General features: G+C 35.4%; 1 protein-coding gene and 1 long non-coding RNA gene across 6 annotated transcripts in view; one reads left to right on the forward strand and one right to left on the reverse strand.

The window, feature by feature from the left end:
* The window catches only part of LOC124440937, a 17572-nt gene extending 13056 nt beyond the window's left edge, over positions 1-4516 (forward strand). Inside the window, exon 3 of the long non-coding RNA XR_006946820.1 lies at positions 4505-4516. This is a non-coding gene — a long non-coding RNA (uncharacterized LOC124440937). The remainder of the gene's footprint in view (positions 1-4504) is intronic.
* Positions 1562-27527, reverse strand: LOC124440935 (protein jagged-1-like). Of its 5 annotated transcripts, XM_046991360.1 has the most exons (21): positions 27395-27527; positions 26937-27220; positions 23789-23851; positions 21017-21072; positions 16303-16626; positions 13226-13280; positions 11680-11937; positions 10853-11044; positions 10291-10410; positions 9791-9904; positions 9541-9651; positions 9324-9437; positions 8059-8833; positions 7450-7763; positions 6994-7137; positions 5768-5881; positions 5118-5342; positions 4475-4803; positions 3917-4075; positions 3193-3367; positions 1562-2779 (listed from the first exon to the last, which is right to left on the reverse strand). In XM_046991360.1, exons 3-21 carry the CDS (start codon positions 23829-23831, stop codon positions 2337-2339), a joined length of 4065 nt encoding a protein of 1354 aa, XP_046847316.1. In that variant the 5' UTR covers positions 23832-23851; positions 26937-27220; positions 27395-27527; the 3' UTR covers positions 1562-2336. The 5 variants fall into 5 exon arrangements, with proteins under 5 accessions (XP_046847316.1, XP_046847317.1, XP_046847315.1 ...); XM_046991361.1 differs by lacking the exons at positions 26937-27220; positions 27395-27527 and adding an exon at positions 25583-25742; XM_046991359.1 differs by lacking the exons at positions 26937-27220; positions 27395-27527 and adding an exon at positions 24018-24368.
* Positions 27528-27648: the final 121 nt, after the last annotated feature.

Here is a 27648-nt window from a genome sequence, read left to right on the forward strand (position 1 = left end):
ATGACAACGACACAAGCAACAAAAAGAAATCCTACTATTGACACAGCAAGGATAATATAAACGGCGTTTGTTGGCTTGGGTTCTATCCTATCACCTTGAAGTCTTGGTGAGTATTCGGCTAATAATAAGAGATCATTTAAAGTTTTAGAACTTGATGATAAAATATGTCGCCAGTTCAACTGTTCTTCTACAGAGACCGCGAAGCTGGGGGGGGGTATGGATCCACAACTTCTTCCCTAGCAAGTTGAGCGTTCGACGTATAGTGTATGCACTCATGCTAATCGCACACACTCTTCCTCACTTTTCAACAGGTTCTGCAGTCCCTGATCCAGAACAGTTTCAGAAAAATTTATATTGTACTTCAAAAGTCATCGTTGACAAGTTTTTATAGTTAATATAAGTTCATACATAAAGTTAAGATAATCTTGTTGTATCTCAAAGACAGCTAGCCTGGTCAACTTGGAAATTATGGATATGACAAAACTTCTCATAATCCTTGTTTGTCCAAATCGTATGTTTCATATTTATTCCAATTTTTCTATTCATACAGCAGGATCATCAAATGCAACTGCCAGCTTCTATCACAGCAATCTCTAACTCTACCACGTCAATCAAGATAATAAAATTTATTACCTTCGCGATCCCACTGTCTCGCAACCATCCCTCAAATGAACGTAAGCTCGACTAGTTTTTCATGAGTACAGTTATTTCAGAATGCACGACAAAAATTCATCGACATGGCCATTTTAATTTGATTTGTGACGTCACATAATGAAGGATTTGTTTTTGCACTTTAATAGACGAACGTATGTGATGTCGAAGTTTCGTTTGAAATTACAATGATTCCCTACTTAGCTAAATCCGTAAAAGAGTTGTAACATCTAACTTTAGTCTTCATACAAAACATAGGAAATCTTTCAGGATATTGTATGTAAACCATTTATGAGGTTGGTCGAGGTTGACTGTTGTTGAAGACTTGAAGTCATAAACGAGACATGACTTCTCAACCTAGGTATAGTCATGCATGGGCACTTAAAGTTGGCTGACAAACTCATTCTTTGCTCTAGCATTGTCTTTATCTTTGCTTTGAACTAGGATCCATCAATAAAAGGCCTTTACCAAACAATAAAGATACACATCATATATTTATGGCGATGAATGGAGATGCAGCAAAAGAAGATAATGCAGCCATTATTTTTCGAACGCAGGAAGAAATTTTAGAGGCTCTCTGCTTTCTTATTTAAAATACTTCAGTCTCAAAGGATTCTTTTGCATAAATAAACAGATTAAAATCTTTAAAAGTGGGACCTAGAATCATGTCATTCCTAGGAATCGAACATCATTAGGACACTTCATTTAGAACATCAAATCGTCACGTTCAAGAAATGCTGTGTCGGCATGTTGTAGGTGGAAAGTTTCTTCTGAATGTAACAATTCCTCTCATGGCAATTAAATGCAGACAACCAGATTGACACACTTAAGACTTAGAACGCGTGAAAACAAAATTTGTAATCACGTGTTCCGTATATGAGAAATCTTTCTTCAAACCGGGACGCTTTTATACATTTTCTTCACATATTGTAATACTTTATAGCTTAACAATGCGGAGAGAACTAATTTATAACATATAATTACATAAACACTAATCTGAGCCTGGAAAATTTTTAGAGATAAAAAAATGGAGCTGACCTGTCAACGATAGAAGTTAATCCCACATTGACTAACACGTTCCCAATCCTATTTTACGCTAAATATTCTTAAGCTATTGACTATTTCAGTTAAATAATACATTATATAGACTTTGTACATCTTTTTTACAAGCAATTTCTAAAATTATTCATTCATTTTCAAAATGAAAAGCTAAGCCATCAAGTGCTCTTTCTGAGGTCAAAACCACAAAACGTTGTCTTAAAAAAGTCACAGGCATCAATGTGTTTGTTTTATTGGCACAATTTTACATTTGTGCATATGTTTGCCAGATTTTCATTTTGAAATTCTCGTGGAACATTGTACATAACATTAAATTACAAACTTTTAGTTTTACTTATTTGTTTTGGATAACCAAACTTTCATGATTATTTACGCATTCACATTGCGATTATGCACAGTAATTAAGTATTTAGAGTGGTTTCAATACATTAGCACGGGCAAATTTTTGTCAATAACACTGCCCTATCACCACTTCGTCATCTAAATCCTACAATGCAACAATACTTTAAAACAATATAATAATTCTAAATAGGGCGTCAATAAAGAAACGTGTGAGATAAGGATGTTTCTCACTGTATATGGATAAGTCATATTTAATCTTGCTCTTGGAGCTCAAAAATGTGTTGCTAAACAATTATTTCATCCTGAGATTTTCGTTTTAATCTTAACACGTCCCTTCTACGCCACTCATCACGAGCGCCTCTCTCGCGTGGAGGAGCATGCTCGCGACGACCACGTGCGGGAGAATGTATCTCGATGCTGGATCCCACGACACGTTCTGTCGTTGTGGATACATCGACTTGGGTCGATTCGATATCTCGTAGCTCACTGAATGAGTCTTTTTTACGGGCACTGCGACCTGCTTCAGTAGCAGTCTCGACGCCATCTTCGACATCATCACCTTCTCTTTCTTTCAATCTTGTTGTTTCCTCGTACATTTTTTGACGATAGCGTTTCTTTGAACGACGTCTTCTCCTCTCACAAAAAATAATGGTCAGCAAGACACATAACACGAACACGACCAATGCTGACAATGCCAATATCAACGGAATAATATACACTGGGTTTTCTAAAAAAAAGCAATTGATGAATAAAGACTAATTTAAGAGAATTATTTTCAGGGTTACTCTATACAATTAAAGTTGAATGGTGAGAAATCACGGAGTAATCAGCCAGTCTAACATTTTAGATTAGCAACCTTTAGTTTTTATTGACTTTAATTCAATAAAATGACTGGTTAAAATAGGCAATCACTTTCATTGGTTGAAACAAGCAATCACTGTCATTGGTTAAAACAGGCAATCACTTTCATTGGTTATAAAAGGCAATCACTTTCATCGGTTGAAACAGGCAATCACTTTTATTGGCTAAAACAGGCAATCACTTTCATTGGTTGAAACAGGCACTAACTATCATTGGTAGATAAGTACAAACAATGGATCTAACATTCGTTAGATATCTCAAGACTTCAACTCTACTGACCTTTGCGGGTAACGTACACAACTGGACGTTCAATTGTTACTTTAGTTATGGCAAACATGATTTTGACAATTGTTTTGTTTAATTCATCCATGGCCGGTGATTCAGATTGCAGCTTTACAAACTTTGCCAAATCTGTGGCTGCCTTTACTGCATTTCCAGTCCCTTCGTCACTCGCCTAATTATAATACGAAATTGTTTGCAAGCGAAGAAACTATACAGTTATGATGTAATAAGACAAAATTTGATCAGCAATCACGTATTTACTTTTGCATCAATTAAGAAATAAAAAATGTTTACTGTGTTTGCACAGGCTTATGCAAACCGAGGAGACCTTTGGGAGAACTCGAGAGCTGATCAGTGCAAGCCCGAGACCGAAGGTCGATGGTTGCACCTGCTCGAGAGTTCTCACAAACGTCTCCGCGGTTTGCATAAGCCAGTGCAAACACGAAAAACACCTTTTATTTCTTTTATAAAATAAGAATAATGCGAAACAGACAAATTTAAAGCAAACGTCTTAATTCTACCTTTAAAATGTATTCATGATCGATTTGTAATTCTCTTTGACTGATTGATTGTTATGATTGATTTGATTGGTTGAGCTTAGATGTGTTTTGCACTGGCTAATGCAAGCACAGCTCTAGACCAATCAGCGCACGCATTTATTGTGTTTATTTTATAATCGACCATCATTACAATTACAAGTGTAAATTCAAATTATACTTACAACAACAACTGTAACTTTAGCATCCTTCATAGCCATGCTTTTGGCAGCGTCATTTGAAGGTGAGACATCACACGTGACCTGGATGTATTTATCTTTAGCGTAACGATGGAAAAGATCCAGAGAGCTGAGATAGCGACAAAAATTTGGTAGGAGAGTTCCCTATACGACAGAAGAAGAGTATTGGTAAAATTATGATGAACGTTAGTGTCAAAAATCAATTAACCACGTAACTAATATGAATTGGGTAAATCAAAGAAATTGCACAAATAGCAATATTCTCTCGTAAGAGTTATCATTTCTACAGCGTATTGTACTTTACTGATCATCAAGCCAATCATAAAGCCTGTATGATGATACATTGATCATCAAACCAATTATAAAGCCTCATCATACAGGTAGATACTGACTTTGAAATCATCGCTTCATCCTTATTTTAATGAATTAATGGCGAGAGCTTTTCGCCAATGTATTCAACAAGGTTTGTGTAGCTTTCAGCACAATTTTTGAAATATATGATGCGACCTCTGAAATAAATCGTAATATTTTGCTTCAACTCACACTTGGCAATTTGTCCCTCAAAAATACCAGATGTACTTTGCTACAATCATCGCTTACAGGAAGACATTCGAGTTTTCTATGCAGTACTTTTCCTTCTTTTCTACATTCCCCAAACGGTGAGCAAGGTTCGCGTAGACAGCTCTCGTTTTGTTTTACGCAATCGTAATCAGGCTCGCCACAGCCCTGTGAGATGCAGTTCGTTGGCGGACAAACAACCCGGGTACAATTGACGGTACCATCATTACAGGTGCACTTGTTGCAATCCTCGAGCCAAGTACTGGAATGTTCATGGTAGTTAAAAAGTCTCAAGCAGTTGTCCGGTGTTCTATCTGTAAAAGGAGAAATATTTTGTTACCACAACTTTATCCATTGCATGGGAAATTTTCCTGGACAACTGTATCATATAAACGTTTATTAAGAAAGATTAAAAAATCTACGAAATATCCAGAAAAAACGATCTACATTAGATCATCTTTTGCCATGTTATATTACTAAATACATATGATATAACATAAAGTATTCACCATGACAAAAGTTTAAATCATATTAACTACGCAAAAGTATATAGTGAGCATTCTGACACTGGAAATGACATACACACAAATAAACTCTTTTGGAACTCGTGAAATAAAACGTCACATACATTGGCACAAATGACCATATCGTTTTTCGGGGCAGGTACAATTAAACGAATTAATTCCGTCTGTACAGCGGCCTCCTCCAACACAAGGAGAAGATGCACAATCGTCAATGTCAACACTACAATTAGCACCAGTAAAGCCGACTGCACATTCACATTTGAACGATCCAGGTACATCGTGACAAGTTCCACCGTTGTGACAAATCGTCTTTTCACAAAGTTTAATTTCTAAAAACCAAAGAGAAAATGCTGTAAATAACTAGTGATTAACTGTAAAGTAGCAAATACCAAAGGGTTTTCTGATTGGCTCAATCAGACAATAGCGACGATAAATTCTAGTTATTTCACTTATTACATATTTCATTTCTTTCTACAGTGTTTTAACCCTCACATAAAAGGTATCTCAAGAAAGTCTACGTTTAAACACACTTCCCCGTACACTTCAAGAATAAACGTTAGTTTTACGCGCAAAGAAAATAATATCAACATCCATTTCTTTTCAAGACTTTGTATTGGAGACAACGAGTTTTGCACAAAACTTCTTATTTAAATTAGTGACCCTCATGAGTTTCTGACGTTACAATAAAATTCCTTCCCAAAATTGACGTGGTTCCTACTCGTAATCGTGTATGCACAAGTAATTACGTAGTTACCTTGATCACAGAGCTCTCCTCGCTTGTTAGGTGGACACGAGCAAGTAAAATATGAAGCAACATTTTGGCATGTTGCACCGTTTGCACAAGGATTGTTGTCACAAGGCAGGATCGCTAAAGATAATGAAACAATCTTAATGCGGCGACAATGACGTTGTCACAAGGCAGGATCGCTAAAGATAATGAAACAATCTTAATGCGGCGACAATGACGTTGTCACAAGGCAGGATCGCTAAAGATAATGAAACAATCTTAATGCTACAACAATGACGTTGTCACAAGGCAGGATCGCTAAAGATAATGAAACAATCTTAATGCTACAACAATGACGTTGTCACAAGGCAGGATCGCTAAAGATAATGAAACAATCTTAATGCGGCGACAATGACGTTGTCACAAGGCAGGATCGCTAAAGATAATGAAACAATCTTAATGCTACAACAATGACGTTGTCACAAGGCAGGATCGCTAAAGATAATGAAACAATCTTAATGCTACAACAATGACGTTGTCACAAGGCAGGATCGCTAAAGATAATGAAACAATCTTAATGCTACAACAATGACGTTGTCACAAGGCAGGATCGCTAAAGATAATGAAACAATCTTAATGCTACAACAATGACGTTGTCACAAGGCAGGATCGCTAAAGATAATGAAGCAATCTTAAAGCTACAACAATGACGTTGTCACAAGGCAGGATCGCTAAAGATAATGAAATAATCTTAAAGCTACAACAATGACGTTGTCACAAGGCAGGATGGCTAAAGATAATGAAACAATCTTAATGCTGCGACAATGACATGAACCTCCAAACATTTGCTGCACTCTCTTGGTAGTAGACACAAGAATGTCATATTAAATTTGACAATGCCAATGTGAGTTGTAACTGCCAGGGAGAGGTGAAGTAGGGTTAAAACCACAGGTGTGAATTATCAAATTATATCTCATATTTTATTCTCCAAACTCTTTGGACTTATTTTATTCTTATTTATTATCATACAAGATTAGAAACTTCAAACGTTCCTCACGTTTCATACGCAAATAACTTTTTTTTCACCAAATTCATTTCTCAATCCAAATTAATTGTATTTATCTATTGAAGTACTCATTACTTTCACAAAACTGCTTTCCATCCTCTACCGCGTATAATTCATCATTCATGAAACTAATCCCTAGTTTATGCCTTTCTTGATATTCCAAACTAAATGCGCCCCTTTCACATACCTTTTGGATGACACTTTATCGAATCACCGAGAACTTTACAAGCTGTATTTCGTGGACATGAGTTTGATTGACATCTGACGACTTCAATCTGACAGTATTCCCCCTTGTAACCAGGAGTACACACGCACATTGCAGTAGAATTGACTAAAATAGATAAAATTGAACTTTAAATGTTTTACCTTAAAGGCGAGCAAGTGACTTTCGCTTTGTCGCGCTTTTGTCAACACAAAAATTATATTCTGACATAGATTTAACACTACAGTGAGGTATTTAACTGAAAGAGTGCAAAATTTTGATATTCATAAATACAACGGCAATAATTGTGATTTTTGGCAAGACAATCATAAAAGTCACAACACAAAATGGTATGTATACTCTATGAATATCAATTCAGAGATTCCAAGTGATCTACAAGTTTTCGCCCAATGAAAATAGTGAAAGGCAAAGCAACCTTACCATTAATACATGTTCCACCGTTCTGGCAGATTGTCTTCGTACAATGGTCGATCTTTTGTTCGCAATGCTCGCCAGTATAGCTGGTTGTGCAATTGCATAGAAATGAGCTGTCTGTAAGAATGCAGGAGCCACCATGCAGACAAGGCCTGGACACACAAGGGTCAGTTCTAAATTCACAGTTTGAGCCCGTGAACCCTTCTGCACAATTGCAACTGTAGCCAGTGGAAAGTTCAACGCATATTCCTTGGTTTTTACAGTGATTGCCGTCGCATATGTCAACAGCGGTTTCACAACGAGGTCCAGTGAACTTTTGACTATAATGGTCAATGATCGATAAAGATATAGTATTGCTATATTGGGTATGAGCTAATTACACTGTACAGATAAATACTGACCATCTCATTATATTTTCATTCAAACGAAGGTAAGTCTAACAATATGGTAATGTTTTCCACTATAGGAATATTTGAATTAGATTGAACTGTCAAATGTCTAAAACCTAAGAACTGAACACCAAATGAGGCCTTAACTCAAATCAACAATTCATATCAATATAGATTAAGTTCATATTTCAAAAGACAAAACAAGAAAGATTTTCCAATAGCTTACCTGCACACGCAAGTGTAGTTGCTCGGACCATCAACACATCTACCTCCGTTTTTACACGGACTGCCTTTACCACAGTAATCAATTTTATAATTACAGTTCACACCAGTAAAACCAATTGAACAATTACATTTATATGTTCCTGGAAGATCTTCGCATGTTGCAAGAGGATGACAGGGATTTGGATCGCATTCATTGACGTCTATTTCACAATTTTCGCCCGCAAAACCAATGGGGCAGATGCACACGTAGCCATTAACACGATCCATGCAAGTTCCAGAATTGTCACAAGGACTACTCATGCAATCATCAATATCAACTTCACAATGAGCTCCTGTGTATCCAGGAAGACAAATGCATTTGGTACCGTTTCCCTCCGTTATACACGAAGATCCATGTTTACATCTATTTTCCAAGTAACATTTATCTCGCAATGATCCTATTTCTTTGCTACAGTTTGTACCATAGTAAGTTGAATTACATTCACAAGTATAGTCGTTCAATTTATCCGAACACGAGCCGTAAACACAAGGGTTTGAAGCACATTCGTTGGTCTCGTTAGCGCATCTGGGACCTTCAAAACCGGTTGTACACACGCAAGAGTATTCATCAACACCATCAACACATGTACCGTTCATGCAAGGCGAGCTTGAGCAGTCGTCAATGTCCACTTCACAATTTTTACCTGTATATCCTGGCGGACATTTGCATTCGTAATCGTCCACCAAATCTTTACAACGACTGTTGTGTCGACACCAACCAAGACAGTCATTTATATCTAGATAAACATGAAACTCGATGACGTAAGTTATACTGCAAAACTTAAAAAATGAAAGTCTTCTGATTTTGAGCTAAAAAGAACTGGGAAATTATTCTGTTTGGAAATTCATTACCCCTTCCTTGTGTCGATTGCATATTGCTATAGTATTTATTAAACAAAAACATTTCTATTTAAATTCAGTACATTTTCACTAAAGAGGCTTTTGAGAAAACAGTGTACATCACCTGTAAGATATTATAAAAATCTCAATATCATAAGAATAAAATAAGATAGGTACATGCAGACTGTGTAATAGGTCAACTTATATTTTAAAAGTTCTCTTCAGCGAAGAACTTTAGAGGCTTTTTAATAGAAAAAGGTACAAATGGAATATAAATGGTATGCCTCTATGTGGATCCAAGTATCCATGAATTCGATCTTAAAGCAGCATTGGTAATTCAAGCATATTTATAAATTTACGGTAAAGTTTTTAGTATACACCACTTACTCTCATTACAAGTTTTCCCTTTCCATCCTGATTTACAAACACAACTGAAATCTTCTTGTAAGTCATTACATTTCAATGCATTGACACAAGGATTAGAAGCGCAGTCATCAATGTCTAGAAAATAGCATTTTATTTTAGGGGAGAGGACGATTTGGACATTTCTAAAATCCATCAACATATATCTTTATAGAATGTCGGCACAAGAACTTTGTCGTACTTTTTTCACAATATTTTCCTTCCCAGCCAGGTGAACAATCACATTCGTAATCATTTTCCTTGTCCCTGCAGTCGCCATTCTTACAGCGGTTGTTTAGGCAATCATTAACGTCTGAAAACAGAATGGAAACTTCATAACCCACCTCAATGAACATCATCGCTTCTCAATGTTTTCATAAAATTTTTGTTTCGTTATGAGGTGGTGCTCCCCTAGGAAGCTAGCTAGACTATTTTTACATTTTTGTACTTACTCAGTTGACAATTTCTTCCCTCCCAACCAAGAATGCAATTGCACGTATAGTTATTTTTTAAATTTGAACAGGTTCCATTATTTTGACAAGGAGAAGACAAGCATTCGTCGATGTCTGAAAAGAAATAACACAGTTTTTAACATTTACCCATACTGCTATCCAATATATTGTTACTAATAAAGTTTATTGTATGTTATAATATGCTTGAAACATGTGTAAATCGGTGAGTACTCGGTATAAAAACGGCGAGTGCTCGGTATAGAACGTGAGAAACAGTCGAACAGCCATACAAAAACAGCAAACCCGTTTGTTCAGTCATGCTATACATTTTTTTGTCTTGTACTCAGTGCGAAAACATTAGCCGCAAATTTTAGTCTTTCAATAGAACTTCAAAACATCGTCATGTATTCTGAGCAGGACTTAAGGGGATAGCTATACGCTACTTTATGTTTTACAACTGACAGGAATGGAGAATGCAAAAATAAGCTTTATGCACAAACCTTGTTCACAATTCTTTCCAGTAAAGCCCGGAGGACAAAAGCATATATATTCGCCAGGTCCCGAATTGATGCATGTTCCCTGATTTTGACACCACGATGATCGGGAACACATGTTTAAAGCTACAATTGAGATAAAACATTAAAAATTCAGTAAGATCTCGTTTATATGCGGTAAATACGCATGGCTGCAATGTGAATATTGACAGTGTATTGTCTGCGAGAAATCATTAAAACACTTTAACATTTAAAAACTTTTTAACTCAGAATATTTCCAAAGTTACTAGTTTTCCAAATCACATTGCAAAAACAATAAGTTTTAAAGTACGGGTGTATTGGAGAGAAGGGGTTGTGATTCGAAACACTTAGCTCCTTTGTTAAAAGTTTATGTCAAGCTTGATAGAGATTATATATATCAGAGAGCCTCCCCTGGCTCTTATGTTAAAACTTTGGTAATACACGAAGCCTTAACTCACACTTAAGCAACCAATACCTATGGGCAAGGATAAAATTTTTGCATTGATCTTCAAGATTACAATCGACCAATTCCATATTCAATGATTACCTTTGTCACAATACTTTCCTGCCCATGAGGAGTGACATTCACATTCCCAGGGTTTTGAGCACGAACCATGAACACACTTTGAATGCGGTTTACACTGATCACACAACTCGCCTTTCCATCCATTTGCACAACGACATTCACCAGGTGACAAACACGATCCATGTTGTTCATCACAGCCCTTCTTACATATAGCTGAAGATAAAACGTAAAATATCATAATGACAATCATCGATTTCCAAACACTTTTTCTCATGCACTACAACAATTAGAAGTTTTCCAAGTGTGCAACAACGAACACAAAAAGAAAGCTTTAAAGTTTGGGTCTCGGGTTCATAGTTTTGCATCTTGGTTGGTCATTACTTTAGAAAACCATGAAAATGGCAGCTTTCACATGTAAGGAATGGAATCTGATAACAAGATGCGAATTAAATATATTTAATTAATGAATATTGACTAAAATTCCAACATTAAAGTTGCATGTAAATATAAACATGAAGTGTGCCAAGCATATCCTCGAGGCTCAGTCTTTAAATAGAGGCAGATAAAGTCATGTTTAGTTTGATAACGGTAGATAAATTCGGGAAGTGTTAACTGTCCCCGTTTGTGAATGGATATTAAGTTATATTGAACATGTAACATGTAGGAGCAACAGACTCTCGATACTTGGGACGGGGGGAGGGACTATAAATATGTGCGTCATGTTATTTGCATTATTTGATTTTTCACACGCACAGTCAGCTGGCATACCTACTGCCATTTCTCATCTTATACAACTGCTCGTGAGGACTAATCTAATATAGGAGAAAATTTTTTGACTTCACACAAACCTTTAATACATTTTGGTTTGCCTGTCCATCCCGGTAGACAAATTTGCGATCCGCTATCATCACACGAATAGTGACCAAACTCGTCGTTTCTTGGTTGACAATAGGTCTTACAGTTCGCTCCATAATAACCGCTGTCACATATTACCCGGTATTCATATTTAATCGTCGCTCTCTGACCATTGTGACGTTCTTTTACCCATTTTACGTTTGGCATCAACTGCCGCTGTATGACATCACGCTCGATAAGTTCATGGCGCTCTATTAAAACATGAAGTAACGTCAGAAATGTGAAGTGTATGTTTCACGTTCTGTAATCAACTATAGAGAAGTGTATGTTATATTGTTATCAACCATAGAGAAGCGTATGTTATACTGTAATCATCCATAGTGAAGTGTATATGTTATATTGTTATCAACCATAGAGAAGCGTATGTTATACTGTAATCAACCATAGAGAAGTGTATATGTTATATTGTTATCAAACACAGAGAAATGTATGTTTTACTGTAATCAGCCATGGAGAAGTGTATGTTATACTGCAATAAACCATAAAGAAATGTATATTACACTGTTCTCAACCATAGAGAATGTATTGAATAAAAAGAATTCATGCTACACTGTATCAAGCATAGAAAAGCGTAACCATAAATGTACCATACGAATGATGCAATGGACCAATTGTTCATTTACTGAAATGGTTTTATAAATGAGCAACAATTGTAATGTTATATTTTGAGCTGAAAACAATAATGAAAATTTAATTATGAAGGAAATGAGCTTTGACTGTTTGAAAAAAGTTGTTGATGGATAAAAGCGGCATGGTAAGATATTTTTACACATCGGCTCATTTGTTTTTCATTCAACACGTTTTTCTCGATTCTTCGATAGCATGAGGCATCTTCCATGAACTTCTTAACTGTTTTTCCTTGTTGCTATGTTATTCATCAATATTTAATCGGTACCTGTTTCGTCGAAACAAGTTTTAAATAAATATTTACTAATGGAGGCGGATTTTTAGACCTTACAGAAACTGTAAAAATAAAATATTCTTTATCTGTTCACATACATATCACCGATGAGATTGAAGCATTTGCAAACATAATTTTTTATGATTGGTTTAACTCTCTCAGCAAAATGAAGTCGTAAAAAAATAGAGCAGGGATTGGACGACAATGTCATTTCTGCAAAGAAAGGTGCTTTCAATGATTTCCATACAAATTGCGATATGTAGGGTGGGATAACATGCTGATTAATTCGTCTAAAGATAGGAATCGAGCCGGTTAATGAATAATTGAACGTGAAAACTCTAGGATGTCTGATATTATCGTAACATGAAATTTAAATAATTCGTTGGAGGTATATAGATTTTTTCAAAAATTTGCGGTTGAAAACCGAAGAATTAAAGATAGCCCGAGATTCCATATGCTGTACGCAGTGACGGAAAATGAAAAAAACAACTCGTGTACACTCATGGATAAAAAGTAGAAGCAACATGAATCGCCAGTTTTCTCATTTTTCATACAGTATGAGCATTGTCTAGACGTACCTATGCCAGACTCGATGTCTTGATCCAAGACTTCCACAATAAGATTAAACCGTATCTACAAAAAAGGATGTAAACAACAAACTAAAAAAAAAGTAATTTCAAAAGTAGCTTTGGTTAAATCTTATAATACAGAAATAAATGTTGTCCATCGCAGATGGAGAGAGATGGATTGCTTGACGTTTCACACATCTTTTGCACTTATCAGACCTCATGCACTGAATCAACACATACAAAATAAAAGCGCTGTAAAACAAAACAAAAATGAAAACAAATTACATCACGTACATGTCATCAGAAAATATTTTACAAGGTAAACTACAAACACTGAGAGCGCCAATTGTCAGCAGTGAATATGCAGAAGATAATAAAAAGCAGTTATTTTAGTTGAAATTTCCTTAAAAGGATTAAAAGAAAATGATAAATTCGACTTGAGATTAACCTGCCAATGCCTGACCATAAAGAGTGCCTAAATTCTTTGACAAATTGATGGTTATACGATGAAAAATGAGAAGAAAAATAAGTTCGAGATAAGCCATCAACATCGATGCTCAAAGATATCCCAAAATCATACATCCGCAATCATTTGTGAATCAGTCGTTGCATAAAATATTTAATGTTGTAATCGCATCTAAAAACTATTCCATTCCGGCTCAACTAATACAGTTTAAAAAAATTAGTCAACGTCTACAAAGGAAATTGTTAATATCGGATGACACGAGCGCATGCACCTTTGCAGTTAACTTGATTTCAAGACTGAAATTGTTAAAATTTGCATTATATTAAAATGTCTTTGAAATCTTTCAGTTTGTTTCACAAGTGAAAAAAAAGAGTCGAAGGCATTAACGCAGATCACATTATCATCATCCTTATATATAGCTATATATGAAGAAAGAGGAGATCTATTGTTAGAATGAAAAAACAACTTAATCTTACGGATGAAGATTGATGTGTTTAAACTTTCTCAAAGATTACTCGTGAAGAAAATGAGGGACAAGGCCTACACACAAAATACAAATAATTGTTTAGGGGCCCAAATTTAAACATGACAGCTTCGAGGCATTGACAATTACTTTTTAACACGAAGCAATTTACAAAGAATGCAATCTTGTATCATGTTATACGTCGAAATCTCTTTATATATATATATACATGAGAAAACGCATGCTATCCGGCGAATTTAAAGCTTGCGACAAACACTGACCTCTATGGCTGTGTATAGAAAGATAAATTGTGATGTTATTAGGGACACTTGACAGTTTTATCGCAGTCAAGCAAACCTGTTGAACCCGACAATTTGGCAAGAGAATCGTGGGAAATATTGGCATCTATTGCCATATCATTAAAAAAACGCTGTGGGTTTTCCTTCATGATCTGATGAGCCGTTTTCGGTAGTCTTAACCAATCCTACCTGTACTTTAAAACGATAAAATAGATAAGGAAGCTAAAGTTTGTTTTTGTTTAAAAGTGCATTACTGCATTTTTTTAACCGTGCGTTCATAGTTGGAAGAATAGTTAACAAGAACGGAGAAACTAATTCAACATTTGCAGACTTTAAGTGAAAGCGTTAAATTAGTTGTCTACTTGTGCATAGCCACGCATCCCCTTTGCGCGTTCCATAAAGGCTTTGCAAAAATTCTAACACACGCCTTTTTCTTTAATGCCCATTGAGATAAGTATGTGTTTGCCTCAATAGTTTATAAAAGCATATCAAATAAAGATTCTTTATTTTTAAACATGTGTATTTTTCATGTTTGAACACTGTCACATGTTTTGATGGCTATATAAATCTCAACACGAGGTTTTTCGCTCGATATTGCATTGACGAATTAAAAGCAATTTCCCGATAAACGTTGTAATGCTTAAAACGAAATCTTGTGCACGGCAGGTTATCGCAATTTCTACCTCAATAATGCCTTGTTTATGGACCACTCAATTTTGCGTAAAATATTTAACCTGTTTTAGCAGCAATACAGCATGCCTTATTGAAACAGTTGCATGCATATATAGCAGTGAAGGCAATGTAATCGTCGAAATGCTGAATGGAAAGTTGTTGAGCCGAAACGAAAACGTAAACAAACATTTCGCCATAAGGATGCCTGTTGACGGATTCTTGTTTGGTTTGATTAAATTTTCAATTTCTTTTATCACTGTGTCATGAGTTACAAGTGATTTTGGCAGCCGCTGCATCGATAACAGGTCTGAATGGCGTGTGCTATATTTTAACAAGCCATGTGCCTCTTTTATATTACGCGTATGTTCAATGGAGCAGCATGCCTATATATCGACCTCCATTGTTGAAAAAGAACATAATTATCATATGCAATTAAAATAGATCGTTGTTCAAAACACGTGTTGGTAATTCTGTTTAAACATAAGCTCGTAAACAACAGTTAGCAGTTGCAATGCCACGAATGGCCTATAGGCAATCGTTAATCCAATCTCCGTAATTCCTCTCACGAGAGAGATATATTTCGAGTGGTTTTCTTACAAATGGCTGCCACAACTTATGAACAGTAACAGCTGCACATCTTTGTATAATTTCCATGTTTTCTTCTCTCTCACTAATACCGAAAGGTGTTGGAGTTTAAATGAGCGAGCCAAATTGTTCATGTAGATTAAAGGCACATTAATCGCCTGTTGCATTAAATGTTTGAGGTATGATTTCTAATGGGAAGTTCAAGTATTATAGAGCCACAGAAACCGCCACATCTAATTTCAGTTCGTGCGAAAGCTTCAGAACGCAACTCAGTAGTTTTGCAGTGAAAAATTAGTCACTCTAACGGAAAGAGCTACTTTAAGTAAAGTAAAACAGAACCATTGTAAAAAGTTACATTCAGTAGAGGTGTTACTTGATGGCACAATCTTGTGTGATATAATAAACGATCGGAGTAGACAGGGATGCCAGCCGGCGTCACTGTGGATCGGCCCGCAGGGTTTAGGTAAATTTGTCAAAAAGTGTTCGTCAAACAGACAATACGCTCAATTTCACTTGACAAAAGGATTCACAATGCATTTTATTGCTCTGCTTAAAGCAAGACATGAGAGTAATTGCTATTTAATAAGCTGACAAAACTTACCATCCACAAAAATTTGAAATGCATCGAAATAGGATTTTGAAAACTCGAGTTTGGTCTAGTCGCAGAATCTGGAATGTCGAAACTGTTCTTTCCTATTACAGGTGTAGTTGCGTTACCCAAAGTGCAAGCGCCATTTTCCTCCGCCGTCTCTTGATAATGTTGGAGGCATATACGAAAGAAAGTATCACAATTCTCTGGTGGACATCTCGATGAACCGTGAACAATGGAACGAGAGCCATCGCAACATGAACCGTCATATTTTACTCCTTCGATATTTTGTACTCCAACTAAACGAACTTGAAATTGGCCAAATCCTGAGATGCCCTGTAGACGCAGAAAGGAAAATATTATGTCAATGTCGAAGAAGGTTTGCGCGCGATATCTGGCGTCAGGTCAGTATGTGTAGTAGCCTACATCAGAACGGAAGAGATCTAGGATACTTGCATACACAGACCAACCTGTTCGGATACTATAATGAAAATATAACACATAACAAGACCAGCGATGGAGAGCATCATAACAAAGTTATAAGATGGTCTTTAATCTAACAACAGCAAGTTTAAAAAACATGAAAGCGGTCAGTTATAGATCGCCAACACAAGTCGCTCCTTTTCAGTTTTGCTACCGTAAGCCAATAAGCATAAAATCTCAATTAAACTTTTTGCTATGTGAGCAGGCGTACAATGCATGCGTAATGAAAGCTCGTGACGTAAGAAATTAAAAACTACCCCCAAATGGAATAACACGCTTGTACTAAGGTCAAGATGAACCGCTTAAAAGACTGTATAGAATAATGGAAATACGTTTTCCCTAGCTTTAATAAATCCTTCGTTGGCATCACGAGATAAAACATAAGTAAAATGTCAAAATACTAATAATAAATAATATTTTGAAGCAATTGTAAGCCCTGTATTATTACCATGGTTACCGCAAGTTGACGAATGATGAATGTTTCGAAATGGAAAATGAGAAATGACAAGCGAGAGAGTCGTTTTTCACACATGGAAATAAGAGCTTGCGTGATTTGCAGGAGAATTTCTGGTTGTAAAAGTTCTCGTGCAAATGTACGGCAGTTTGTTTGTGGTGGGATTTGGTCCATTGTTTTCCTGAAAGAGCACGTGTGTCGAGGCTTCATTTGCGCGCCAGGCTCGATGCAATGGAGCACGACACACACAAGAGCTTGATGAATGAACTCTGATGAACATATCATTATTTAAAAAAAACACATGTCTTACTTATGTTAGTCACGGTTTCACTGCCGAAAACGTCATTGAACAACGTCATTGTTGCAATGGTTGCTTTCTTCTTACGCAAAGTTTTTGATGTAAAGACTTTAGGAAAAATCATGTAATTAAATAAATTTTTCATTAGTAAATTTATCATTATTTAAAAAAAACATGTCTTACTTATGTTAGTCACGGTTTCACTGCCGAAAACGTCATTGAAAAACGTCATTGTTGCAATGGTTGCTTTCTTCTTACGCAAAGTTTTTGATGTAAAGACTTTAGGAAAAATCATGTAGCTAAGTAAATTTTTCATTAGCGGCAAGTACCAAAAAATCTCAAAACGCAAAAGAAAAACAAATAAGGACTTTTGAACATGATACAATATATTAGAGAGACTCTTCGCTTCTTATAATATTAAGGTTAAGGATGATAGAACTAATTCTCTCTCTTCTCATTTCACAAATTAAGCGGAGCATTAAAAATTGATGGTCGGTGAAAGTACACTCAAAGGAAAATCAAACAAACGATACATCAATATGGGTAAGAACCAACTAAATGTTTTGTTTGCACAACAATTGAAGTGGAACACAGTATTTGCTGGCAAAAATAAAAATTTTTCAGCATATTTTTCAGTTTGTGAACGATAGGGTTCGAATGCGCTGCAAAGATCTATTAAAACCTTCAAATAACGTCTTTAATTTTTGTAAACACCTTGTCGGCAAAAGTATACAGGTGTTGATTTAAACAATATCATAAAATAATTGATTTTACGCAATTGAGCAGAAATACAAAAAGATTTTGAATGGAAATTTACGTCGGATGATGATAAAATGAAGGTGGAAGAAGTTACCCAGGGCTGTGCAAAGATTGGCGCAAAAATTGTCTTCAGCCACGTTATACAAATTATTTGACGAAAGCATTTAATTGCTTAAGAGACACTACTAAATATCTTATTCATAAGTCATAACAGTCAGAGCGAAAAAAGCACAGGTTTTTGCATATGAATTATATCGATTGATGATCAATCACTTGCAGCTGTCGTACATGAAAGAAAGGAGTTAACATAACATTAAAAAGGCACACGATTTCATTTACAATTTTTCAGCTTCTGCAATGAGGAAGAAGTCATTTTTTGTAACAAACGATCTTTATCTTAAACAGAAATGCTAAACCAATTCTGCTTTCTTGGGAATCAAAAATTGAGTACGAAGCCTTGAGAAGCCCGGGTAGGAAGCGCATAAAGTATTAAAGGGGTTTCTTGCAACTTATAATTTCACCCTAAGATTATATTTGGATTTGTTTACCCATCTTTGTAAAGGTGTGCTCTTTTATGTAAAGCGAAATGTATTTATTTTAAGAGACCTAATTGAACGAAAAAATCCTCAACTTGTGAATGATTTACTTCACTTAAAACCATACTCGTTATGGTCGCGTAACAGGGGTTTTTGGGGAAGCAACTACCTCAAATCAATGTAAAAACAAGGTGTTACGTAATTTTCGATGGACATTTGAAAGAGGCTTGTCGTGCACTTAGGTACTTGGTGGCACGAAACAAATTTCTCAACGCCTGCCCAAACGCTATCAACGAATGGAAAAAACAAACACAAAACACTGAAAACAGCAAGCTTGCTGGAAGTATATAAGGCAGATTTTAGAAGGATAAATGAGGTTTATTAATCGGACCATTATGGAATATGATATAAAGCTTGTTTACTTCATGCATGTCAAATCAGCGATCAATAATATATACTCTTGAAACAATGAAATTTTGAACTTCAAGGTGATTTATGGTAGAGAAGTAAAACTCCGAAAAACATCATCTTGTAAACTCAAGATTCGAGTTATAAAAGCAATCGGATTCAAAGCTTGTCTCTTGCTTTTGATTCAAAGCTTGATGTTCTTTTCCTTTATTATTTGAAATTGTTGGCTGAAAAAGAAGTAGTACCATAAACTTTGTTTTATATTTTGGAAACACACATCCTCCATTCTTATTTGTTGAAACGTTTGCGTACTTAGTAAAGTGCTCAGCAAATACATTGACGTGGTGCTTTAAGCAATTCATGTACCTAAGAAAGCAGTCATCGTTGCTTCGTCCTTGCGAATAGCTTAGCTGTACACCAACAAGATCAACTATTTGGCTTATGTTTATTGAATAATCCAGTGGGGGGTGGGGGGAGGGGTTGGTAGTCTGCAGTATATTTCTGGTGAATTAATGGTCAGCTACTAGTGGTTTCTACAAAGAAAGGTTTGCAGTCGTGGTATTTACTTCCCAAAGTAATCATCTTTATTAAAATGTAAAAAGCGGACAGACTTCAGTATATTCAACTATATGCGTCATCTGCATAGATTATTCCATTCAATCAGTTTTACATACTAGCAAAGGTGCTGAAATTTAGATTCTAAAAATGTAACACTTTATATAAGATGCAACTAAAAACTCAGAGAATAATTTAATTTTGCCTTCTGGTTTAACGTAAATTATTTGGTCCATTTCTCGAAGACAACTTGCTGAGAAAAGCAAGCGCTATTTCGCGGGGTTTTTTTTGCGCACGTGCGTGTTAACAAAGAGAAAAGCAGTGATCAGTATGCGAATCCAAATAAATGGAGGGAAACATCAATAATGAGGACGTGAATAAAAAAAATCAATTTATTTTAGTACAAGACACGTGTTAAACGCATTTTCATTAAACTTAAGCGGGAACAAGTTGCCAACAAGAAGACTGACAACGTGCTTGAATGTTTATCCATGTGATTAAGCAAAAAATGTAACTAAAAACCTGTCGACATACTTCTCTTTTACATAAATCTAATATCATTCGAACATGCAAAACCAATATAATCGAACACAATTTCCTGTTGATTGCAGTGTTTATTTTAGGGATGAAAAAAATTAGCGAGCGCATTTTTTAAATATTGTTTAATCAGTTGTGGCTAAAATTGATTGTTCTTTGATCATTCGTGTTCTTTTACATTCGTAAAAATGTCCATTATAGATTGCTGCCTAAGACAGTCAAGCCATCTTCTATTGTCTAAATATAGACGAATTTGAAATTCCAAAGCGATATTGGATTACAGAGTCAACGATATTCAGATACACTTTTAGAAAAGAACATAAAGAAATTTTTCATGCATCCTGCCGAGACTCGACTAGTTTTGACACTTTCAATTATGCAACATGAAAGCAATTTCATAACGTGGTTCACCGCTAATATATAGTTGAAGTGTCTATCGATAGATAAGAAAGAGTTTAAATGGTCTGAAAGAAATCTAATTTATGAAGCAGAGAACACAAAGGCGGCAAAGAGGTTGTTAATGCGTTTGTGATTGTATTCGTTCATTGCATTTTAAAACGCAATCAACTGCCACGGAATGTTTCATTTTCAATCGTGCTATTTTCTCACGGTTGGCGCATTCTGCGGTGTAATTATATCATAAGTCTGTTAGAGAACGCTAACAACATGAGCATGACCCCTGTCTGGGAAACTAACCTTCAATTGCCGAGCTCTGTGTGAGTTATGACTGGAATTATTTCTTGATAGGACACCTGCAGATTGAAATGATGAACAAGCTTAGTTCACATGACAAACGTATCACGCAAATTTATTGTAAATAACGGTATATCAGCATCACAGGCATTTATGTGTCACTATGTGTAACATAAATATCAAGTACGAGGTTTCTAATTTATATCACTCTCATCTAACATATTATGAGATAGTATTTAAAGATTAAGTGCATTGATTTCTCATGTACCATCCTCCCTATGACATAAGTGTAAGGAGATCAACGTGTATAGATTTCTTATGAACCATCCTCGCCATGAAATGAATATAAAGAGATCAAGTGTATAGATTTCTTTTATACCTTCCTCACTATGGTATAAGTATAAAGAGATCAAGTACATTGATTTCTTATGCACCAAGCACCATTCTCGCTATGACATAAGTATAAGGAGATTAAGTATAAATATTTTTTAGTTTACCATTCTCATTCAGTCAAGAAGATAATGAGAAAATAATTTGTTATTTAGAAAACAAGCAATTATAAACAAAACGTAGCAGTTGGATATCAGCGTCTAGATCTCTATTTTATACTAAATACTAGATCTACTTTGACATACGAAGTATGGAGATCATCTGTGTTGAGTAAACACGTCGTAACGAAAGAGTTTGAGGGTTTATTAAGGGATTATTTCAAACCAAGAAATCTGCTTCGGTTGCTAAATTTCTCGTTCTGAACAAAAATTCGAGAGGGTCAAAAGGTCAGACTTATCGAACGATTTAAACACTTTCTGATAGCAAAGCGACAGATGAAACGCTCATGATTAATAAAATATGGTGGTTCTACCTTGGTGGTGTTCATTTGACCAATTTAAATGTTGATTGAAATGGCATTGATATGAGCGTGCGAGCGGTCGCCTGCTATTTTATGGCCTACGTTCAGGTTGTCAAGCACAATGCAGTCATTTGATGAACAGTTATACCACAGGAGGGCAACTAATTTAAACAAATATAAGTTTACCAATTGTGCATTATCCCATTATTTTTTAAACACGAGATCGAGTAAAAATCTGTAATCAATAAAGTACTTCGAAAAGTAGAATGAAAGATGAAATAAAGTAAGAGGATAAGTCTTTGGTTGACATTGCTCTTCTTTCCCACAAACAAAGCCTAATGAGATGCGGGGGAACTAGAGCCAACCAAACTCATCATAAAAATGATAAATTGTTTCGTTAATTTCGTGTCTTGTGCTGTTTTTCAAACCTATATTCTGGCGTCTTTGTTATTGTTGTATTAATTTTTGTCATACTTTAGAGTTCAGACACAAGTAAAAGAATGTCATGCTCATACAACCATCTAGTGTTATTGCAAGAGGAAGACTTAATGTTACACCTATATAAAAAAGTGTATGGCAATTATGCGAAGAAGTCTTTACTTAAAATAGATTTACATGAGGCTACAAAATGCTCTTCTACGGTAAAAAATTGCTGCCGCTTAGGCCGCACTTTCAAAAGTCAAACTTTTCATTTGTCAAATGCATTAGAATCAAATGATAATAAGGTAACTAAACTCATTCTCTTTTTTCGTTAGACGTCTGAAACGTAAATAAATCCATGGATATTTTGTCATGGACCATGGCTAGCATAAGAGCACTCAATATATCACTAAGGAAAAGCTTATGAATGGTACAAACATAGTTACAAAAATATTCTTTGTGGCTGCTTTGATTCACGCTGTTCGACGATCAACATACAGGAAGATCCTGTGTACATATGTGTGTACATTGCACGATTAATGTCAATGCAATCTTATTTTTGTTTGGTACTGTAAGTGTCTATATGTAAGCTACCATTGAGTTTAGAAAATATGGCCGGCACACCTATGTGCACGTTTAGCTTTGCATTTCAAGGGAAAATTGTAATATTGAAGCATAGCTAAATTAGATCTTTTGAATCATGAGCGATGAGAGTCAACTGGGATTGTACGAGTTAACATCAATAATTCAAAATCTTCAAAAAAAATTACCATTGCGAAAGGTAGTGATTTTGTACTTCGTTTACGTCAAATGATTGTTGGTCGTCTGGTGGAGGGTATTAATGCAATATTTCTATATTAGTGCATCTGCACAAATAATCGAACGCAAAATAGGCAGGGCAAGATTGATGTATTTTGCTCATTAAGGACAAAGGAGAATTGTTGTATAACAATCCTTTTAAATTCAAAATACTATAATAACAATGCTGCTGGATATAGTATTCAAAAGAATAATTTAGAGCCATATTATTACCAATAGCCTTGTTTATAATGTATTTCGAATTTGAAATTTACCTATTGTAATGTATTCCGATTTACCCTTGATCCGCTACTGTTAAAAAATGTCATGTCTCTTTCAGAGCTGTAAGGTTTCCTCTAGTATATCTCATTAGCAAACACTAATTTCTAAAACGTCTCGCCACACCATCCCATTGCTTACTGTTAAAATCTAGTTGTAAAATTTGCTGTCAGCCGCCAACCATAACAGGTGGGTATATCTTGTACGCTGGCAGATGCATAGTAAAATAAACACATACTTTGCTGATAATTCCCAAACAATCGCTAATTATTCTTATGGAATGCCAAGCACATGAAACTGCGAATGCATAAGACGCAGGCAATTATAGCGTTCTAAATTCGAATTATAAGTATATATTTAATACTAAAGTAAAGTGGATAATATGAGCACTTTGATTAGATTAATAAATGTAATGTTTACCAACTTACCAGAGCAAAGCACGGAGGTAAGAACCACACACCACCAGATCATTTTGCTCTTGAACTTTTCAGCTAACGAAGAGAGAAAACAAATAGATTGGAGTTTGGTCGTATTATAAGAACCTACCACAATTCATATTGTGCTGAGAAATTTACAATTCACTTAATTTCACATCGTTTGTAACAATAGGCGGGTGTACAGGATCACAAGCCTCTATGAGAACATCTGCTTTCTTACCGATCCTGCTGAGAAATCCGATAAGAGTCGACAGGAAGGTGACGCTCATAGATAAGCATGTTTATAAAACGCCACTATCTGCTCACAGACATTATGAATAAGAGCAAAACAATGGCACTCGACTAAGCGCGGCGAGATAGACAAACAAACAGGCAAACTTGTGTACGGATTTCAGTAGGACGTGTTGTCGTGTTCAATCAGGGAATGGGGAGTATCATGAAATATCGTCTCTTCATCGTGAAAAAGTCAAAGCACGAAGAGGAATGGGAGACGTTTGATTGGCTATAAAGTGTCTAAGGAAAACAACTGAATCTCCACGGCAAAGGAAACGAAACTCTTGTTGCTATAAGATTATTCTCATGGGATGGAAAAACCTCATCATAAAATTACAATAAATTAACATGGAAATATTGACAGAAAACCAAAGGAGATACAGATATTAAAAAATATGAGCAAAAGATTTCAACACGTTCCATGACCAATATATCAAACCATTTGATAAATGCAAACAGAATAATTATCCAAACTACATGGCTTGTTACGTATTGCTAGAGCTTGTTAAAGAAGCTTAAATTCGTGTAAATACAATCAGTAGGTAAAGTTTAACCAGTGCACAACAAAGGAATGTATAAGTAAAGAAGTACAACATTGCACTGAAAGTGAGGTCAATTACCGGGCGTTAGCAATTTATTTCTAAGTTATAGAAAGGATTGAGGTTTAATTTGTGTGATTGAAACCAGACAACAAATTGCACATAGGAAATTTTTGTTGTACTTTTCTTGTGGTGTAATTGTAAATGATTATTCCCAAATAGAAATTTTAAAGTAAATCACTAGTCGAAATGCATGATGGTTAAAATAACTCTCACGTAAATCCTGCTCCCTAATTTTCATCCCACTGATTTTCGATGGATGCAATATTTTCCGTTTAATTGTTGAGATGTTTTGTAAGTGTCACTTAAAAACCGTCAAAACGACAAGCCATGTAATATCAATGCGTCATTTCCTGCAATTCATCTGAAACCAGCTACATGAAAACACCGAGTTGTATTAGGATTGCGTTTTGTATTTGACGTACACTCGTTGCCATAAATACCCATCGATTTTCTCACGGACTTCACGCATGCAGAGTTGGTAATTGTTGTTGACAACGGATGTATCTACGAATCGAGACAGTCTTAGCATATTCGAGAAAGGAGTACCAAAAAGTTGATCAGCAGGCAATAAAGCAGAGAATAAAACTAATACAATAAGACAAAGCTTTATTTGCTCTTCAAAAAATAACGTAAAACAGATGACTAGAACTGAAAGTCTCCAACAGCCTGATAAAACACTTAGTTAAACAAAATGGTGCAGAAGATGGTTAAAATGAAACATATGACAATCTGAAGCCTCGAGATGGAAATATCTAGAGTGATCGAGTGGAGCGTAGTAAAAATTGCTTGAGAAAGCGTCAGGAAAAATATAGTGTGACGTCAGTAAAGGTTATTTCTTTCATTGTAGTAGAATAGCCAACCCGTGCGTACTTTGCTTTAATTATGCCAATGAAAAAAAATTAATTTTTACCATTGCCCGTAGTCAAGGTATTTTGTTCTCCACTGTCAGTGGCTGCAATCACGAGAGAAATAATCGAGAACTTTTAGGACGCTTTTGATGGCTTGATAATCTCAACTAGTTAAACTCGCACCCAGGACCCAGGATACCATGCGCACTTAAATGAATTAGAAAGGTAAAAAAATTTCAAAGAAATGTGCGATGTAAGAACGGCCAAAATTGCATATTGTATTTCAAGACAAGCACTTCTCCCTTATCTCGACCTGCTTGGTTTTATACTCAATTAATATAATGTCACTCAGTAAGCACGAATTAACATTCACAAAGACAGAAAAGATTCAGACAAATTCAAGCCCAAAAATAGCGACAATGACGAACATGCAAAAAATAACCATGTTTGTTTTGGTTGTGGATTCAAGCTTCAAACTGGTTCAAACAGTCGACTTCTCTAATCACATAGATGAAATCATTTTACATATTGCAAGACAGTGTCCTTTTGTTAAACTTTTCCTGGCCACTTAAAGACGCCAGCGCAATTTTACAATTCAGCAATATTGAACTTGGAGCACTGAGTACAAGAGATTTTTGTTTAAATGTTTATTGATATTTTGTTTTGCTTCATATTTGGTTCGAACAAAGTTCATGAATTTTTCACATTGTGTAAGTCAACTTTTCAACAACTGGGGGCAGAGCAATTCCCTTTCTGTAATGAAGTCTTATGATGAAAACAATGTATATAACCCAAGAGTTATTTTATTTGATAAGATTAGCGTATTAGGACAGACTTTGGTACAGGAGAAAAATAATTTTCAGAAAGTTTTTACGATAACAACTTTGTTGCGACGAAAACATTTATAAGGCAGTTAAGTTAAAAAAGTATAGAACGCACGGAGAAAAACAGTCGGTTTACTTTGGTCATCTGTTACTGCCCAACTATAAAGCAGCTTGGCTATCATGTTATTATTTGCAAGGCATATAGTATTGAATTCTTGACATATTATGGCTACAAAATGGATACGTTGGAAGATACAAAGCGAAAAAGTGAAAAGTTTAAGCTATATAAAGAGGGCTACTGGCCTTAACTTGCATTTAAAGGACAATCCAGTAATGATTGCGTGTTCTCAACGATTCACACAAAATTTCCTCTAAAAATATACCAATTATGTTAAAAATAGTTTAGTTTGGCAGTCTTTAGGTAGTATAGATACGAGTATTGTACGGCCAGATCGTATACAAAATATATGAATAACATAAAATACAGAATACTAAATGAGAAATAGAATGGAATAAAATGTTATCATAGCTTAAGAATAAACTGTGTTGTGCTTTACATTACCGAATACAATTAAGAAAATATTTCACTTACTTTTTTGTAAATCTTCACTACACGTACAAATGAAAATTATATGGCCAATTATCTTGTACAGCAGAATGTATATATAATTGCTTTCGTTCCTTCGTGTAATTCTTTCAAGCTAAAGCTTTTATAGTTATCAATACGCCTCCTTCCGCATGTAAAATGCTTTGAAATGTTGTAAAAACGGTTGTCTTTTGCAGCACGTAAGTGTGCACGTGTGATAGAGCGATGTAGCGCTTTTTTATTTCGTCATATGTCTTTACCAATATGGCTTGTCGCTTACAAACTGGAAACTGAAATATAACCTAGTCATCTTGTGAATAATGATATAGCAACTATACTTTTCTATCAAACAAAAGGATGTAAACACATAAACTATATATCAAAGCACAAACATAAAATCGAGCGCATCATCACAAAAGCTATTGTGTTTTTTACTGACATCATAAAGTATTTCCCAAATTTACCTTTTTCGTTGAATATAAGTGACTTTTTACATGGTTAAAACATCGCAAAATAATCGAAACAAAATTGTAATTCTATGATCTTGGGCAGTAGACATTGTACAACCGATCTGCATTCTCTCACGCCAGGAATCTTAGTGAATACCTTTGAACGTCGGAAAATAATTATCATTTTAAATAAATGGCCCATTAAGTGACTAGATCTTAAGATAAAAGTCTTTTAATTGATAAAATAAGCAACTACTTCCGCGCACATG

The sequence above is a fragment of the Xenia sp. Carnegie-2017 genome, unplaced genomic scaffold (assembly GCF_021976095.1).
Source record: "Xenia sp. Carnegie-2017 unplaced genomic scaffold, XeniaSp_v1 HiC_scaffold_20, whole genome shotgun sequence".
In the NCBI taxonomy this organism is placed as follows: domain Eukaryota; kingdom Metazoa; phylum Cnidaria; class Anthozoa; order Malacalcyonacea; family Xeniidae; genus Xenia; species Xenia sp. Carnegie-2017.